This window comes from Rhinolophus hipposideros, assembly GCF_964194185.1.
Source record: "Rhinolophus hipposideros genome assembly, chromosome: 10".
In the NCBI taxonomy this organism is placed as follows: domain Eukaryota; kingdom Metazoa; phylum Chordata; class Mammalia; order Chiroptera; family Rhinolophidae; genus Rhinolophus; species Rhinolophus hipposideros.
The window spans coordinates 23,088,525-23,104,180 of NC_138056.1; the positions used below are offsets into that span (position 1 = coordinate 23,088,525).

The 15,656-nt window shown below is 45.4% G+C and overlaps 1 protein-coding gene across 3 annotated transcripts; it reads left to right on the plus strand.

Moving 5' to 3' along the window:
- Positions 1-268: 268 nt before the first annotated feature.
- On the plus strand, positions 269-11,359 carry LMO2 (LIM domain only 2). Of its 3 annotated transcripts, none has more exons than XM_081063045.1 (4): positions 269-538; positions 1,313-1,538; positions 5,572-5,787; positions 10,370-11,359. In XM_081063045.1, the coding sequence occupies exons 2-4, from the start codon at positions 1,498-1,500 to the stop codon at positions 10,587-10,589; spliced, it is 477 nt and encodes a 158-aa protein (XP_080919171.1). In that variant the 5' UTR covers positions 269-538; positions 1,313-1,497; the 3' UTR covers positions 10,590-11,359. The 3 variants fall into 3 exon arrangements, with proteins under 3 accessions (XP_080919171.1, XP_080919170.1, XP_080919169.1); XM_081063044.1 differs by lacking the exon at positions 269-538 and adding an exon at positions 911-1,054; XM_081063043.1 differs by lacking the exon at positions 269-538 and adding an exon at positions 954-1,191.
- The last annotated feature ends 4,297 nt before the right edge of the window (positions 11,360-15,656 follow it).

Consider the following 15,656-nt stretch of genomic DNA (forward strand, 5'->3'; position numbering starts at 1 on the left):
GTTTTTCTCTAACAGAGAGCAGACTATTAGCCTCATTTCTCCCCTTCTGCATTTCTGCCTCTTCCTAGAATTTCCCCCCTGAGATTGGAGGGGAAACCTGAACTCCAAAATCAAGTCTGGCTTCTTTCCCTTCCCCTGACCCAAGGCAAAATAGTCTCTTGATCATTGGAAAGGCACTTTCTCTGTGCAGAGTATTACTGGCACTTTACAGGGGGCCGGTTTAACCGCAGGAGTCCGATTTTTAAAAGATGCTGAGGGAGGGAATCCTGCTGCCAGCAGATGGAAAGGAGACTCGGAACAGCTTGGTCCCTCCCAACCACCCTCCCTCCGGGATTAGCGGCCCTGACACTGCTCTGGCGTCCCCGGCCCGTGTGGTCCCTGCTCGCACAGTTCCAGCCGCCCGTCTAGAGCGCGCACGCGGTCACAAGCCCGCAGCCAGCAGCCGCGCTGTCCCGGGCATCCCCGCGCACCGCGTCGGCGGACCTGGGACCTCGAACCCCGGACGCGCGCGAAAGCCATTCGGAACGCTTGCATTTCTGTATGTGCTTATTTCACATTTTTGTCTTTTCTTTCTTCCCCGAGCGGCCCGCATGTTACTTTCAGTCTTAGTTAGCCAAAAGGGAAACGCCGAGAGGGGAAGCCCTGAGAATGATTTAGAGACACCCCAGCCGCCCCTCCAAGGAGAGGTGTCCACTGAGCGACTCTCCCCGGCCCCGACGCGGGCCCCTTTAAGAAGCCAAGTCTGTCCTGCTGCGGCTGCTACTGTTTGTATTGCAAATCCCCAGGAGCCCCGTTTACAAAAAAAAAAAAAAAGGAAGAAAAAAAGGGGGGGGGACCGGGCAGCTGTCTCTTTAAATGTGATTTCCTTCTATTGTATTTGAATCGTGATCAGGAAAAAGGAAATGAAACCAGAGACAGAGGGAAGCTGAGCGAAAATAGACCTTCCCGAGAGAGGAGGGAGCCGGGGAGCGCGGCCAGGTCCCCTCCCCGCGCCCAGGCCGCCGCCCCCTCCTCGCCCTCTGCGGCGAGCCGCGCGCCGCGACCCGGGCCGGAGGTGCGAGGGGCGAGGGGCGGCCGGGCGGGCGCGCACCATCCCCGCGGGCGGCGCGTGGCCGGGGACAGCGCGCGAGCCGAGCCGAGCCGAGCCGAGCCGAGCCGGACCGGGTGGCGGCGGCGGGACCGGGATGGAAGGTTAAGTCCTGAGCAGCAGCAGCAGCAGCTCTGCTGCAGCCGCCCCGGGCCAGGCTGCGCGCCCGGGTCCCCGCCTCGGCCGGCCGCTCGGTGATTCGCTCTCTCTCTTTGGCGTTTGAAGGGAGCGCGGTGACTGTCCTTGAGCGCGGACGGGCGAGCTCGCCGCCGGAGCGCCGGAGCCAGAGGAGGCGCACGAGCGGCGGCGGCGGCGCCCGAGCACCGGAGGGGGTCCGCGCCCCGGCAGCCGGCCAGCCCCGCGCCACAAAGGGAGCGCCCCCGCCGCCTGGCACGCCCCCTCCCTCCCCAATGTCCTCGGCCATCGAGAGGAAGAGCTTGGACCCGTCTGAGTAAGTGTGGCGCTCCTGCCCCTGCCCCCACCGCGTCCACGGCCTCGCGCCCCGGGGGGCTGGAAGGCTCCAGATGCGCGCCCGCAGCGGGCCCTGGGCTCCCTCCGCCTCGCGCGGAGCTCCCCCGGTGGGCGGGTGACTCCAGGGGCACTGGGAGGGTGGCGGGCGGCGGGCGGCGGGCGGCAGGAGAGGAGGTCAGCCCGGCGCCTCCGTGCGCCCCTCCGGGCTACCTGGAACACTCCCCGAAGCCGCCGCGGGCCGGAAAGTTTACGGGGGAGCCGGCACGGGGGGAGCTCGGAGGCGCGTAGGTGCCGTCCCGAGAGCGTTCAGGGCTTGATTCTTCTCCTTTCCCCCCACGAAGCTTGTTTTCAGCCCCCTTTCTCTTTGTCCATCTGGTCCTGGACAGGGGGACATTCCAGGTGGAGTCACCCTGAGTCCCCAACGGCCCCCTTCCCGGCCCGCTGGTTGAGCAGCCGCCAGCACCGTCAAAGACGGGCGTTTGAGGGCTGGGAGCGTCCACCTCGGAGCTCGCTTTGGCCTGCAGAGACTTTAGAACAGCTAAATCCGGACTTAATCTGGGTGCATGTCCCCCCTCCCCTCGGAGTCCACCGATGGGGTCCTTGTAAACCTCGAAAGCTAGTGCACATTTTGTGTATAGGTGTATTTTTCTGGGGAGCCGAGACTTACAGCTTTTATCACAGTCTACAAGGAGTCTGGGAGCCAGAGCTCTAATGACCACTTGCCGCATTTGTTTCCTGAGCCTCTTACTGGTTTGAAGTGTTTCCCTATTCCTAACCTATCTACCTCCAGCTAATTCCTTGGTGTTAACGGGGAGAAAGGGTTGTTTAAGATATTTTCCCGTCAGCACAAAATGCCCTTTTAAGATTCATTAGCTGTCTGGTTTTGAGAAATTTTATTCCTTTGAAGTCCCCCATCTAATCCTTTGAAGGGATTTGTTACACAGACCAAAGGAGCTGGTTAATGACTTGTCCATTTGTGCTTTTAAGAGGCATTTGTTTTGTTTTGTTTTCTTTTCCTGCTTTAAAAGAATTGTGCTTTCCTGATTGAAGTTCTCCCCCCACCCCCTGCCCCCCACTCCAGTTTCAGCCTTCTGTGGTGTTTATATACCTGGGTTTTACCCTCAGTTACCAGCATAAAAGCTCAGCGTGTTCTCATAAAACACAGGAAGTACCATGATCCAATGAGAAAATAAACATCACTCTTCAATCTTGAAGGTTCAGACACCAGTTCTATAAGGAGCTAGGTTTGTTCTAACAAAACGCAGCTTCCTTAAGTTCTCAGGAGAAAAATTATATATATATGCACAGACACTGGGTTTAAAGGGTGGTTTTCTCACTTTTTTATTTTTACAAACCTAGAATTACAACCTAGCTCTTGAGTTTTCAGAGCCTGGGCAAGACCACAGTAATACAGTAAGTGAATTGGATGAATTGGTGCCTAATGCCTTTTCAATCAGCAGAACTTAGTCACTAATCTTTTTATTAGAAGATAAATCTGGAGGTTTTGGTGCCCTAAAGGAAGTTTGCTCTTTTCAAAGTTTGTGCTTTTTCGCTAATATTAGAAAATTGAAACATCCTAACCTCATAGCACAACAGGCACACACTGAAGGGAGCTCATCTATTCCATTCTATGCGTCACTATTTGCCCAGTGAAGGCAGGTGCTAATGGAAGGCAGGTGCTAGTTTTAAGAATTACTGCAGCACATTTTTTCCCCTCACTCAGAAATTGTCGAGAAATTATCCCAGAAATCCAGGCTGACATGTATTTCAAATATAATGTATAGGCTCTAGGAGAATATAAAATATTAATTTGAGGGTGAATCCCACTCGGTTATTGGCTTGGAACATCCACCAAAGATAATGTGATATTATCGTTAATTACGGAAAGACAGATAGAGCCAATATCTCAGCCTGTTCTTTCCTGTCTCAGGCCATCACAATAGCTTTTGCTTAACTTCTCTGCTGTGGAACACTATCCTACCAGATGCTTCATTGTGCACTCACTCAAAGCCGACTTGGGTTAGTGCGATCAGCATCTCCAAATTACAGATAAAAACTTGCCTAGGCATATGCAAATGGAACATTTAGACAGAAAGACAGCCAGAATTCTTGGTCATGGAGATTTCCTCTACCTCACAGTCCATGGCCTCCAGCATCTCCCTGTAAATAACAAGAGCCGTTCATTTTAATTCCTGGCAGTTTGGCACGAGCTAAGTGCAAATTCTTCTCTTTCACAGTTGGTTGGCACCATCAGCATCAGGGCATCCAGCGGTGTTAAAGTTCCCTACTTGGGGTAAAAGCCCCAAGTAAGACCAGGGACTGCAGAAAGAGAAGAGATGCAATTCTGGGTTGATGCGCATGAAAATGCTGGATATATTATTTTTCAGAAAAGAGACTGGAAGTCCTTATGTCTAACCTGTGGGGGGAAAAGAAAACCAAGTCAGGCCTCGGGGAACTCTTAAAACTGTTTTAAAGTCTCGATTTTTTAAAAGAATACTGGCTTGGGTTTTTACATTTCCTTGTTCTAAAAGGAGATAATCTCATGAAAGACCCTTATATTCAGTCTACAAAATGTGGGCTTGGTTTTCGTATTCCTAAAGAATCAGGAGGTGTGCACTTTACAAAGTCATCTGAAGCTGTCAGAGTGTGTCATCAACACTGATTACCTGAGCCTCCTCGTCCCTAAGTGTAATGGGTGCTGAGCTCTGTGGGCACAGGCCAATCAGGACACAAGGTCACCTGGTAAATTAGTGACAGCTAGAAATAGGAGACACAGATTTATACCCTCAAGGTACCCAGGGGGAAACTCCCTTTGGGAATTTCACAGTTGGAAGCAGGTCCATTTTTTAAAACATAATAGATTTTTTAAAAATAGACTGGTGTTTGAGTAAGGTTCAAAAGAGCATTTGTCAATTATTACCAATCAACAGGTATTAGGTTTTTCCTGTGTCCCATTGGTGCTATAATCATTTCTTCCACTCCCTTTATTTTCTTTTGGCAAATAAAGTCGTTTATTGTAAAACATAAAATGAAAGTATTCAGATTCCAGTTACGCAAAGTGAACTGGAGATGCTGTATGATTTGAATGAAATAACTAACCCATCATAGGCTCATAGTAACAACTGCCTGGATGGAGAGTTCAGAGTCTAATTGCCTTCCCCTCTCTTGAAAATAACCGTTGACTTCTCCCCATTGTCTTTCCTAAATCAATTTTATCCAAATCAGTTTTGCTGTTGTAAAACATTTCACATGCAGAAATGTCTATTTGATGTCCTTTATAAGTTTAGCAGTGGCCTTAACACCTGGGATCTTTCTCAAAGGATTTATTTGGTAAGAAGGATGGGATGAGGAATTTCTGTGAAAAAAACCCTTTTATATCTTGGTGGAATTTTTATTTTGGAAAGAGAAAGCAACCTAAAATAATTTTGGGTTACTTTCTTTTTTCTTTTTCACCTCTGCTTTTGTGCAGTTGGGAAGGGCTTGAGGTAGGATGGAAAGTAGGATCAATAGGGAATTTGCAGATTTTTAGCTCTCTAAATAGTCGGCTGTCCTGGCAGCAAGCAACGTTTTTAGTCCCAAGTGCCTCCTCTGGGGTTTGGCAGTGCTCTGGATTCTGGGTATGGGAAGAGGGAAAAGGAGAAATGTGGAGAAAGAGAAGGAGAGAGGAGGGGAGACTGGGAAGAGAAGGGAGACCAGAGGCGCGGAGAAGGGTGCTGGGCTGTGGGTACAGGGGCAGTGCCACCTATAGTTGCTTCGGGTGTCTCTTGGCGCCCTGTATTTACTTCTTATAGGACCAAGGATGTGAGGTCTAGCTCTCTCCTATCCTAATCCCATGCTGGCAGGGCCTCTCTGTAGTTGTCCCGTCCTTTCTCCTTAGGTGACCGACAGGCAACTGAGTGAGATTCCCTGTTTGGCCCACAAGGATTCCTGACCCCCGGAATCCAGAATGAAGTTGTCCCTAATGCTTATCTCACCAGAATGAGGTTGTCCCTAATGCTCGGCCTTCTTTCCAGGGAGCCTGTGGATGAAGTGCTGCAGATCCCCCCATCCCTGCTGACATGCGGAGGCTGCCAGCAGAACATCGGGGACCGCTACTTCCTGAAGGCCATCGACCAGTACTGGCACGAGGACTGCCTCAGCTGTGACCTCTGCGGGTGCCGGCTGGGCGAGGTGGGGCGGCGCCTCTACTACAAGCTGGGCCGGAAACTCTGCCGGAGAGACTATCTCAGGTATCCTCCTGGTCCCCCTCCTTGGGGCCCTCAGAAGCAGGAAGGCTGGGTACCCACAAACACCTGAGTCTGCGTCGATCTCCCCCTGATCCTGCTACCTGCCAGAATGAGGGCAGGCTGCAGAGGCTGAGTCCCCGCTGCCCCACGCAGAGAAGCAGTTGGCGTTTCTTCCTGTTTGAGAAGCATGTTCTCAGGGATACATTCCTGTGGGGTCAAATACTAATGTTTTAAAGGCAAGAGAATGATACACACAAAACTCAGCATCCTTTATAAGTTTGGGGATGGGTTCTTAGGAGCTCATTTGATGCTTCAAAGCATAGCTACAGGTTATAAATATTCTTTTGTATGACCTGAATATTATGTGATGAGAAATTTAAAAATAGAAGGCATGTTCCTCCAAGAATTTGACTGAGCGTAGGAAGGCCCTGAAGTCAGTTGTAGGTTTGAGCCCCAGCACCATTGCTTTCTAGCTCTATGAGCTGGGGCAAGTTACTGAACTTTCCTAAACCTTGGCTTCCTCGTCTATAAAATGGGGATAATAATAATACGTACTTCCAAGGAGGAAGTGAAGATTCGATGGGGTAATACATGTAAAGTGCTTGGCTTGGTGCACAAGTATCAAATAGATCGTAGATGCTCTTGTAACCAACCCTCCTGAGATGATCATTAAGTCTTTTCCTGTCTAAGGAAAACAGAGATGGAAGAATGGAAGGGCAAATAGGAATTCTGCAACACCAGTGACACAAGTGCTGAGGACATCTCTGATGCCCCAGGTCATACTATTAGCCGTGTGAATTTTCCGTCACTCAATGAATTCCTTTGCCCGGAATGTTCCAGTGTTTCCAGTTTCATATTAGCTGCTGTGGAGGTAACTCTGTGCCCTCTACTGTCAGATCTGCTCAACTGTGTAGCTGTCAGTTTTTTTGCCATCTTCCTGTGGCAGACAGTCTGTGGAGCATGCAGCCCTAATACGTTAGGACCTCCCAACCCCACGAAGCTTGTTTAGACTCCAGTGCCCTTGGCTGCCAGTCCAGCTCTTCCTCCCCAATCCCCAACCTGCCCGCAGAACATTTTGCATTAAAAACAAACGAACAAACAAAAAAAAAACCTGCAGGCAATTCCACAGGAAGGAAGCTTATCTGTTTACCAGGAGACTGATAGAATAGGCTTTTTTTGTAAATTCCCTGATAAACTCCTTGCAAATTTGGTGGTTCAGAGAAATCATGATTATAATTTTGGTCAATTTATTTTAAGTTACAAGAAAATAGAGCCAGGATGAAGAGAGACCTGATTTAGCTCACTACCAGTTTGCCAAGTCAATGCAGAAAGCAGACTGGCAAATGATTCCCATTGGGCCCCCTGACTACATCCCTGTCAAATCATTTGAATCTTATTAAATGAAGTGCAGATAGAGTAAGGTCAGAAGAGCCCAGGCTTCTCCCTATTTCTACGGTTTTATATAACATTCAAGAATAAACCCGGTGCTGTCTGGTCTTGTTCATCTTTTCCATTTTTAAAAAGGAGAGAAAGAAATAGTCTGGGAGAACCCAATGTTAATTAACTTGTGTCTTGGTGACATGAAATAATTCTTCTCCCCGCTACATTCCTAGGCAACATGTTAATTAACTCTGTGTTAGTGCAGGCGGTTCCAGCCATCCTTTAATATTTACATTATTGTTATTAAAACAGGCAGGAGAAAGCCTAAGATGTGACATCTCTTGACAGAGGAGAAAAGTCTTTTTTATTTTTTATTTTTTTTGCTTCAGCGATGGTCCTTTAGCCTTGGACTTGTTTACATGCATTTGTAACATATCTGGCAGTGTCTTAAAAAGGCCAGTTGGAGGAGTGACTAAATGGGTCCTGTGATGGGATTCAGTCCTTCTTGCTCCTGGGATAACTTCTCCTGAGAATTTCCAATGGCTGACTTACCTGTTATATTTCTTTTCAAACATTTAGCCTCAAATATTCATGAGACACCACCACCACACACACACACACACACACACACACACACACACACAGAATCTAAACCCTGTGCTGTGTGTGTGTTGTTGGGAACGTAACAGTAGCTGTTCATGTCAGTGCTGGCTCAGCTCCCCTCAGATCCTCAGATCCCTTCTTACCAAGTTTTGTGTTCAATGTACCACCCCCCCCTTATCCCCCAATGGTTTTACTGTTACCATCTAGCACCTGTTAGAGCCAAAAGCACGCCCACTCCCCACAGACACCTAATACATCTTAACCAATGATCGTCATCCCTGGAGCACCAAAGCTGGGCAATCTTGCCTGCCACCAGGGCGACCTGGAGACATAATAACTTATACCTCAGATACCCCACTGGGTCAGGCCAAAGCTTCCCCACCTGAGGGCCTCTGCCTGAGATGCAGTTTTGCTTGCCTTCCTCCCCTTCTGTCCAGCTTCCCTTGCCACCTAACTAGTTCCCCCGGAGAACACATCCTCAATAAATTCTCACCTCAGGCTCTGCTTCTGGGATATTCAGCCTAAGGCATGGATTCTTGGTGCCAGAGGTGAATGCTCAAGTTAGATGTCAAGTCCTGCTGTATTTTTACTATTAGTAGAATCTCAGAATACCAGAGCTGGAGGTAGGCTGCAGAGGCCTTCCCTTCCAGTTTCCTTGCTTTCCAGCTTAAGACACAGAAGCCGGGAGAGAGGATGTCATTTGCTCTGGGGCACCTGGCTAGTTAGCGGTGATGCTAGGACCTAAACTTGTCTCCCAAATATTACTCCTTCATCCTTCCCTTCATTAGCTGCCTGAAGTGTATTGTAATTTACCCCCAACTTCCCTTTAATAAACGCTGTCCTTCCTTAAGGGTCACGCACTGCAGGCAGTTGGCTTCATTCCATGTACACTGTTTTGTGAGCCGTTTATCCTTGCTCAGGCCCAAACCCAACTTACTGAACAGGCAGGAAACCAGAACTGTGTTTCCACTCTGTGACCTCCAAGGTGGCAGTTTCCTACAGCTCCACCATCTGCTACTTTGGGATAAAATGTTCTCCCCTAGTAATGAGTTTGCTCCCAGGTGGTGCCTTGAAAACACTCAGAGCTCTTCAAATGGAAAGCAGGATTCAGAGGGAAATGAGCTGGCGCTGGCTGTGACAATGAGCTCTCCACCCTCAGACCACGACTTCTTGATTCCATTAATTTTGCCCAAATGTTTCGAAATTTGTCAACTGCCCTTTTTCCCTTCCCACGTCTCAAAATGAACCAATTGATTCTCTGCTAATGAAAACAAGCATTTACCTAAAACTGTCCTAAAGGTTTTATGTGGAAAAGACCTGCTAACATGCCATGTTAGCAGGCATGTGTGGAAATGACTTCCTGTAGCAAGACTGGCACAGTTGGGAACAACTAAGATATGTTAAAACACAACCTGCATTGGCTTAGCCCTGGACTGTTGGTGCTTTGACATGCTCCATTTGATCCTTCTAACAGCCGAGTGACGTAAATGCTATGCTCACTGCCATTTCACAGGCTCAGAGGAATCGGAGTTCTCTCTAGAGTCACTCAGGTATTCAGGGCTAGTTCGGGACTGAATGTGGGTCTTCTGATTCCCATACTTGTGTTATTCCACTCTTGTAGGCTGGTTTTCAAACTTCAACCTGGAAGTACTCATTAAGACACAGAATGCTGGGCCTTCCCCCACCCCCAAAGTGTCTCAGTCAGGAGGGCCTGCGAGTTTACATTGCTAACAAGTTCCCTGGTGCTGCCCCTTTGAGAACCACTGGACTAGGCTTCAGCGTGTTCCATCTCCCACGTTGACATTTAATGTTGCTTGAAATAATCAATGATGGGTCCACTGAAATACTCGTGGACTCATCTGCTGAGATCTGGGAGAGTCTTGATTTCAGTGTCAAAAGAGAAGTTTTTCCAAAGATTCATGCCAACGGGGCAGCAAGGACCTTGAATTAAGATCTTCCCTTCAATGTGGAGAGATACTGTTTGTCCTCCAGACCTCTGAGGCATAATTAACTGCCCCACGTGTTTTTGTCTCGCAGAGGCGGGGGGCCCCGATGAACAGTCATCTGGAGATGGCCTTTGTAGCTTATAGAGGCATTCAAGACCAACCGTCCCATGGGTGGAATTAGTGGCTGTTGACATGATAGAATTGGGAGTCTCAGAAAGATGCCCATTTCATTGCATTCCTGGTCAGTGCCCTCTCAAAGGGACCCCCCAGGGGTTTGCTCGAGCTCCTATTCTAAAATGAAAGTTCCCTGAGAGGGTGAGGGACACTCGATACGTTCCTAACCTCGAAACTCAGATCACTTCAGCTGAGAGTCTTTTCCACCGAGGAGGGCCCTGGAGCAGCCTGGAGGTGTGGAGAGAGGTGCTACCGGCAGGGAGAGCGCGCACGCACGCAGAAAAGGGATGCATTATGCAAACGCAAATGCCACGTTACTGTTTCATCCCAGAGTACCCTCTTCCTTCCAGGAGTCTTTCTGTCTGGACCCAGCTCTTCCTGGCTTCCTGACATCTTGGAATTGCCGCCTATTTCTCAAATCTTTTCTTCCAGTGCCGCCTCTGCCTGTGTCTTCTTAGCTTTTCTTTCTTTTTTCCCCTCAGGCTTTTTGGCCAAGACGGTCTCTGCGCCTCCTGTGACAAGCGGATCCGCGCCTATGAGATGACCATGCGCGTGAAAGACAAAGTGTATCACCTGGAGTGCTTCAAATGTGCCGCCTGTCAGAAACATTTCTGTGTGGGCGACAGGTACCTCCTCATCAACTCCGACATAGTGTGCGAACAAGACATCTACGAGTGGACTAAGATTAATGGGATGATATAGGCCAGAGTCCCCCAGTCTCTGAAGTCGCTGTCCCTGGGGGGTCTTCACGCGTAGGCACTTTGGGGATTTGAGGGTGGGATGAAGCGTTTCTTAGGGGACGGGACACCCTAACTGGGCCCAAGACACAGCATGCAAGTGACATACTGCAAAGGATAAATACAATTTAAATGTGACAAAATAACCAGCTTTTAGGGAAGACGTACAGACAGTGGCCACAGCCTATCCGAAATAACTGACATGATTAGTGATGGAAAGGAGCGTTCAGGGGGCAAGCAAGCGCTGTGCCAGCATGATGGAACTTCATATCTACAGAGAGGGAGTTGTTGGGTAAAGACATGTGATGACCTTGATCTTTGAAAACTAGAGATGTGCAATTGATTTCTGCCTGGCTTTTATGACAACCCTGTTCCAATCACTGTCCTCCACACAAGGGGAAGACAGAGAGGAGAGTGACTGTCCTTTTTTTCTTGGCCACCTTCCCAAGGTGGTCTTAAGCTTTGGACCCAAGGGAAAGTCATGGAGACACATTTCAGTTGAGAATGAAAACTGCAACTTTTAACCAAACACTTATTTAAAGCAATGCTGGTGAATCACTGTTTTTAGACACCTTGGTTGTGAGGTGAGGAGTTCCCCAGATTGTTTCTATACAAATGTAAATCTAAAATTAAAAAAAGTTGTTCAACTATTTTATTATCTTAGATTATATCAAAGTATTTGTTGTGTGTAGTTAAAAAACCTCTGCAGACAATAAAAATGACAGATTAAAATGCAGTGTTGTTTATTTGATAATGACTTACAATTTGGGATGGCAGGGAAATGGCTTTTTATATTGTAAAGGACAAGTAAATAAGCAATTTACTTTTAGGTCAAATAAAAACTTCCGTTTATTGCTAGGGTTTATATGAGGCAGGCACATTTCTATATTACTAGCAATTATATAACAGGTCGTCATGTAGCTCAGAGGGATGTAGAATAATTAAATTGTTATTGTAAAACTGTGTTTCACTTCAGCATCATATAGAATGAACGGAAGGCAAGATCATTGCCTTTGGGAAACCTATAACCTAGAAAGGACACAAATACATAAAACAGATTCCCTTTGGGATAGAACGTAATTACCTAGTTTGAAATGTAGCAAAGATGCTGAGCTTGACACTTCGATTTTCCAAGATGTGTGTCTCAGGGTATTTTATGACAAGGGGTTGAGAGGACCTTACTTTGAGGATTTAAAGCAGACACCTTCCTTGTTGGATTTGTCTTTCACCCTATCCAGGCCACCATGACTGACTCCGAGCGCCACCTGCTGGTCATCAGCTCTCAGCTCCCCAGTAAAAGACCATATCCTAGATGGATATACTTTTCAATTGTTTCATAAAAATATTGGCAAGCACCAGGAAGTCTTAATATGTTTAGTTATCAAGATATCAGAAACTTGCATCTATTGCTACATTTAATTAACTATGATATTCCTTTAAAATTTCTATCACTAAGGTTTGTTTGTTTTTCTTCTTCTAGAGGAGAAATAATTAAGTGATGGCTGTCTTGGTCCGTAAAGTGCTAAACGTGGTTGAGAGATTTGACTGTAAAAAGTGCCCTATTAAAACAAATCTAATTGCATTGCATTCCAACTCAAGTGGTGCTTGAGTGAGGTGCTGCCAGTGAGGAGATGTTTGTTCTAAATCAACATAGGGGATGTGGTTCTCAATTGTCGTCCCTGAACCACCAAGATCAGCATCACTTCAGAACTTATTTAAAATGAAGATTTCATGGGCTCCACCCAAGAGTGAATCAGAAACTCTGGGGTGGGTTTCAGAAATCTGTGTTTTAATGAGCCCTAAGAATGATTCTGACTCATGTTCAAGCTTGAGAATGGCTATTCTCTAACATCCCCCTGTTAAAACAGATCGTTCACTCTAAGTTGTTAATAGTTAATATTTAACACAGAGGTTGATCACTGAGTAACTTTCCACATATGGACAAACATCGTCTACCCTTGTTCCATAAACTGAAAACTTTTGCACAATTTTCTCACTCAATTAACATTTGTCATCTGCCAGATCAATCACAATTCAATCTACCACTCTTAACCATATTAACATTAATATAACAATAATAATATATTTTAGCTGTGCAACTATTTTATGAGCAGTTGTAAAAATAAGATGATTCTTTCTCTGGAAATGTAAACTTTATTCGTAATCTTCACAGTAGTACAACACATAAGATTCAGAAACTCAGCCGATACCTTGGCCATCCTAAATAAAGCAATAATTAACTTTTCCTATTTGTCAGTGACACCACCTTGCAGAACTGTGAATTCAGAGTCTTCATGGCACGTCACCCCAAGAGCCCAAATGTCTAACCCACAATTGAGCCGAGCAGAAAGACAGGTAAAGAGACTTCATGTGGGACCAGCTCCTAGAGTCCACCCCAGTAGCCCTTGCCTGAGTGTAACCCATGTGCCCTAGACCCTGAGTTAGGAGAACTGAGCACCTGCTCCCTTCCCTGGTCTTTGCCCTTAATTCAGCAGTTTGCTGGAACATTTTGCTTCCTCTTACTTAAGGCCTTAATGTCTTAAGTCCGAATGAGCTTTTTATTGCCGTCTCTAATAGAACCACTGCTTCTCGGGGAAACTTAGAGTTCTACAAAGTTAAGAGAGAACAGTGGCTAGGAGAACTTTATCATCTGAAGACTTGGAATTGAATTGAATTGCATTGATGTGACTCTTTTAAATAACAAACATTTACGTAACACCATGTGCCAGGTACTATTCTTTACAAATATCAACTCCTTTAATTCACATAACAGCCCTATGTGGCAGTTTCTATTTATTATCATCCACACTTTAATGTTGGAGAAACTGAAGCACAGACAGGTTTAATAACTTGCCTAATGTCCTACAGTAATAAATGACAGAAGTTGGCTGTAATTGAGGGCCTTTGTCCTGTGTTCTGTTGCAAAATAGGGAAAATTAATACCTTTTGCCCAGATTATCTAAAAATTTTTGAATTCAGTCTAGACAGAAATGTAACGAAAGCACAATAATACAAGATTAACACCATAATAAAGATATGTAAAAAGTGCCTTGAAAACATAGATAAGGGAACAGTTAAATTGGCCAGGGGTGGTTATCTGGCGTAAAAAGGAAATGACATTTGAAATGACCCTGCACCAGGAAGGAGGTGACACAGGCAAGAGGAAAGACTCACAGACCTTGACCTTGTAGAACAAGTAATCAGATAGGCCCAGAGTTTTCATGGTGACGGTGGTGGTGGTGGTGGTGGTGGTGGGCTTTGGCTGGAGAGGAACTGGGGCTGGTGAGTAAATAAATAGGCAAGATGAGATTTTCTGTGATTTTGAGACAGAACAGCACATCTAAATCAAAAACCAGGAATCTCTGAAAGGCGGAAGGAGGAAGCGAGGGAGGTACAAGATGGCAAGATGGGCCTGTAACGTCTTATGCCAGAAAGTAAGAAAGTGCTAAAAAAAAAGGAGAGAGAAAGAGAGATATGTATATGTATATATACACACACATATATGTATATACATATACCTATACATATACATATACATGTGTGTGTATATATACATATATGTGTATATATGTGTGTGTATGTGTATATATATATATATACATATATATATATATGTATATATATATGCATGTCACAAGGAAAAAGAAGCCAGACTGAAGGGGCTATCAAGGGCCAAATCTGGGACCATTTGACTACGAAAATAATTAAGGACAGAAATGAGTTATAAACCATTGAGGGAAAAAATAAGAATTTGTCAGTTCATGCCAATAATAAATGAGTGGAGAGAAGGGAAGGTTCTTGCTTACAGCAGAAACTTGAGTGTCAACTGGTAAGTGTGAAGAGAGGGTATGAACTGGAAAATCACCATTTGGCAACTATCATAGCAAGATAACACAATCAAGCAAGATTCATCAATAGCAGCTAAATAGATATTAAGAAAGAAAGGGCAGGATACTTGGATGTTTTTGAAGTGCCTTCCCATATATTGCTTATTGGTTGCAAAGGGGAAAACCAGTAATTACACAGTGGAGAAACAGGATAATAATTTCACCAGGTGATCAGTGAAGGGCAGACGGACACTGTGTACCTCCAGATGTCATACCCTGCAAAGGACACATCACTCTTTTGAGTATTCTGGCTGAGAATGCATAAGCTGAATCTAATTATGAGACAAATGATCAAACTCAAAATGGTGAACATTGTATTTAAAAGAAGGGGAGGATGAACTCTATTCTTCAAAATGTTGATATCATAAAAGACAAAGACAGGTTGTGGGAATGTTAGGGAATGTTCCAGATTAAAGAAGGAGACCTGACAACTAACTCCAATATCTGACTCTATGCTGGATTATTGCTGGAGGGGAAAAAAATGCTATAAAGGACATCATTGGGTCAGTTGATAAAACTGGAGTATGAATGGGTAGATTAGTTCGAAGTATTACACAAATGTCAAATCTAGTGAAGCTGATTTAACATTTGTTCTGTAAGAGAATACTCTTATTATTAGGAAATAATATGTAAGAGAATATTCTTATTATTAGGAAATGCACACTGAAATATTTCAGAGTACAAGGTCATGATGTATATAACTTATTCTCAGATGATTGAGAAAATTTACGTGTGTGTATGTGTGTGGGGGAGGAGAGAGACAGAGAGAGACAGAGAGAGAGAGAATAAATTGTAAAGCAAATGGGGTAAAATGTTAACAGGACAATCTAGGTAAAGAATATACAGACACACTGTTTTTATTCTGGCAACTTTTCTATAAGTTTGAGACTATTTACAAACAAAAAGTTGTGTGGTTTTTTTTAATTCAGGTATCCGGACATTTTTTTGTTCGTATTGTTGTGTTCAATTAGGAGAGGAACAGAAGGTAAAGGGAAAATATGTGTACCTATAGTTTAGAATTCAGTAATATACTATTCATTTGTCACAATTTCTATGTATTTTGACCTCATGATTAAAGTCATGTTTCAAGCAAGTTATTCCCCCCAAATACACACGCATAATGTGAATAACGTGTGTAGGAGGAT

Coding starts and splice junctions, on each gene's coding strand:
- LMO2 (XM_081063043.1), top strand. Junction 1,539..5,571: donor AAGAGCTTGGACCCGTCTGA/GTAAGTGTGGCG, acceptor CCTTCTTTCCAG/GGAGCCTGTGGATGAAGTGC. Junction 5,788..10,369: donor TGCCGGAGAGACTATCTCAG/GTATCCTCCTGG, acceptor TTTTCCCCTCAG/GCTTTTTGGCCAAGACGGTC.